At 44.3% G+C, this 3,221-nt stretch overlaps 1 protein-coding gene across 2 annotated transcripts in view; it reads right to left on the bottom strand.

Moving 5' to 3' along the window:
- Positions 1–6: 6 nt before the first annotated feature.
- The window catches only part of LOC126408752 (uncharacterized), a 9,921-nt gene continuing 6,706 nt past the window's right edge, over positions 7–3,221 (bottom strand). The window contains exons 9-10 of one of the 2 annotated variants that reach the window (XM_050074411.1): positions 364–546; positions 7–234 (exon numbers count right to left, since the gene is read on the bottom strand). In XM_050074411.1, coding sequence (XP_049930368.1) covers positions 172–234; positions 364–546 — 246 coding nt within the window. In that variant the 3' untranslated portion in view covers positions 7–171. The remainder of the gene's footprint in view (positions 235–363; positions 547–3,221) is intronic. The other variant, XM_050074410.1, reaches the window with a different exon arrangement.

The following is a 3,221-nucleotide window of genomic DNA, read 5'->3' as shown; positions in this document are numbered from 1 at the left end:
AGAAGAAACAGGAGCAGTGAGTCATGGTGATGATCTACAGGACATAGAGGAGAAGAAACAGGAGCAGTGAGTCATAGTGATGATCTACAGGACATAGAGGAGAAGAAACAGGAGCAGTGAGTCATGGTGATGATCTACAGGACATAGAGGAAAAGAAACAGGAGCAGTGAGTCATAGTGATGATCTACAGGACATAGAGGAGAAGAAACAGGAGCAATGAGTCATGGTGATGATCTACAGGACATAGAGGAAAAGAAACAGGAGCAGGGAGTCATGGTGATGATCTACAGGACATAGAGGAGGAGAAGAAGAAGAAGGAGGTGGCTCTGACAGGTGTGGTCTCTGATAGGCTGATGAGCTCACCTTGCTGAAGGACACCTGCTCCTGACAGATGGGGCAGCTGTGAGTCAGGAACTTAAGGGCTAATGGGAAATCTCTGTTGAGTTGGACCGCCTCCATGACATCACCTGGGCTGAAGCTCCTCCCTTCCATGGTCATCAGAGACAGGTAGATGGCTGCCTTGTCTGGAGGAAGACGGGCCGCCATCTGAAATGTTAAGAGGAAGAAGATAGATATTAGACCACCTGAGACCTGCTTAGACCACCTGAGACCTGCTGAGACCTGCTTAGACCACTTGAGACCTGCTTAGACCACCTGAGACCTGCTTAGACCACCTGAGACCTGCTGAGACCTGCTGAGACCTACTGAGACCTACTGAGACCGAACCGGACTCGTGCCATTCAAAGTGGATCGGTTGTTATTTTAATGGATATGAGTGATTAATGTGCATGCTGTGTCCACCATGACGTTACTAGCACAAGGACTGTTGCTTTTGCTGATAATCTGGATGCTGCTGCTGGGAACACTCTCACGCAATGTAGGCGAGTTGCCATTGTGGCTCGAGACTCGAGTATTGGTGTGTACATCAGTGACCGCTATTGTAGGAACTACATTGTGAGAGAGTCTGTATGTAACGCTGATGTTGAGCTGCCTCTCATTGAGACCCTTTTACCTTCCAAGAGAGTTTGGGAACATTAACTCGGCCATTCTGGATGTCACTAACTCGGCTTCTTCTCCGGAGCCTTTGTGCTCCACTGTCTCTCAGATTAACTCATATCACAGCGGTGCCTGGACAGCGTGACGTGTGTGGTTGTGCTGCTGCCGTGGTCCTGCCAGATGCCTCCTGCTGCTGCTACTTCTACTGTTATTATACACATATGACTATTGTCACACATGTATACTGCCAGATATTAATACATACTTTCAACATATTGTACCACAGTAGCCAGTACGGATTACTGTTAATTTATTATGCTGATCTGTTCTGTACAACATCTATTGCACGTCTGTCCGTCCTGGAAGAGGGATCCCTCCTCAGTTGCTCTTCCTGAGGTTTCTACCGTTTTTTCCCCGTTAAAGGGTTTTTTGGGGAGTTTTTCCTGATCAGCTGCGAGGGTCATAAGGACAGAGGGATGTTGTATGCTGTAAAGCCCTGTGAGGCAAATTGTGATTTGAACTCTCTATTGCAGGATGTAGAATTTGTTTCCCTGATAACGCAAAGAACCAATGAGTTCTGTAGAATAAACATGAATTCAGTCTCCTCCATTCAAACGGTTTGGGAAGCATTTAAATTTACGTGCAGGAGCTGGATAATTGCCTATTCAACTGCCAAACGTAGGTTAAGAAATGAAAAGAAAATCAGATTATTAGAAGAAATTAAGAAACTAGAGACCCAACATATGGTTGAAACAACAAATCTAGCCTTGAAGAGGAAGCTTCTTATGGCAAGAGCTGACCTACAGTCAGTACTCCACGAAGAGACTGCCTTTGCCCTGTATCATCTGCGTAGGAGACATTTTGAGAGTGGTGATAAAGCAGGTAAAATGGTTGCCTATCAGCTCAAGCAGCAGAAGAACAAACACTCAATACCAGCAATAAGGGACAGCAGTGGGAATATTACTGCAGAACAAGCTTCATTAAGCTCTGCTTTTAAAGAGTTTCACTCCAAACTTTACCAGGCCGAATGTCAACTACAGGAGCACAAGATGGTGGATTTCCTTGAGGATATCCCCCTTCCTAAATTGAGTGCACTGGATAGAGATGAATTGGAGGCACCGGTCCGGGTTAGGGCTGTCAAAAAAAAATAAATCGAAGTTCGAAATATATTCGAACATATATGTTTTCTATAAGTTCAAACCTAAATTTGATCATTCGAATATCATTAATAATTAATTAATACTATCAATAATGTTGTATATCACGGCGAATCCCATTCGGGCGGAGATGGCTCGCGCACAAGCCGGCCCAGAGAGGGACGCAGCGAGGGAGGGAGAGGCGCAGACGGAGGAGCCCGCTGCGCCAACACCACCCACTGCGCTGTCCCCGATGTGTGACCTGTTCGGGGAGACATACAGGGAGAGTGTTGCACCTGCTGCCTCCCTGTCTACCCTTTTTGAAGAAGAGATGAAACGTTACCAGAATGAGACACCACTACGAGCCGACCAGGATCCACTCTTGTGGTGGAAAACTACGCACTGAAGTATCCAAACATTGCTCAGATAGCGAGACAGAAGTTGATCATACCTGACACTTCAGTGAGGTCAGAACGGGTGTTTTCATCCAAGTGTCACGTTCATATTGCGTCAGCAATAAGCATCTTATTTTTTGTGTTTTTTTGTAAAATAAATAAACAAATAAATAATAATAATAAATTTGAATATTGTTCGAACTCTACTAAATTAATTCGAAAATATTCAAACTCAATTTCATGGTGCTTTTGACAGCCCTAGTCCAGGTTACACTCACTGCAATCAAAAAGCTCGCAAACGGCAAATCCCCAGGGGGAGACAACTACACTATAGAATTCTATAAACAATTTCAGAGCATCTTGTCTCCAGTCCTGACCTAATTATACAATAACATTATTGAAAACCAGTCAATGCCAGTGACGATGCACTGAGCCATAATTTCCCTCATTCCCAAATCAGGAAAAGACCATTTAGACATGGGAAATTTTCGGCCTTTAAGTCTACTAAATAATGACTATAAGGTCAATCAATCAATCAATTTTATTTATAAAGCCCAATATCACAAATCACAATTTGCCTCACAGGGCTTTACAGCATACGACATCCCTCTGTCCTTATGACCCTCACAGCTGATCAGGAAAAACTCCCCAAAAAACCCTTTAACGGGGAAAAAAACGGTAGAAACCTCAGGGA

This window comes from Epinephelus moara, chromosome 21 (assembly GCF_006386435.1).
Source record: "Epinephelus moara isolate mb chromosome 21, YSFRI_EMoa_1.0, whole genome shotgun sequence".
In the NCBI taxonomy this organism is placed as follows: domain Eukaryota; kingdom Metazoa; phylum Chordata; class Actinopteri; order Perciformes; family Serranidae; genus Epinephelus; species Epinephelus moara.
Note: the sequence above shows the minus strand (reverse complement) of the source record. Positions and strands in the feature narration are given on the sequence as shown.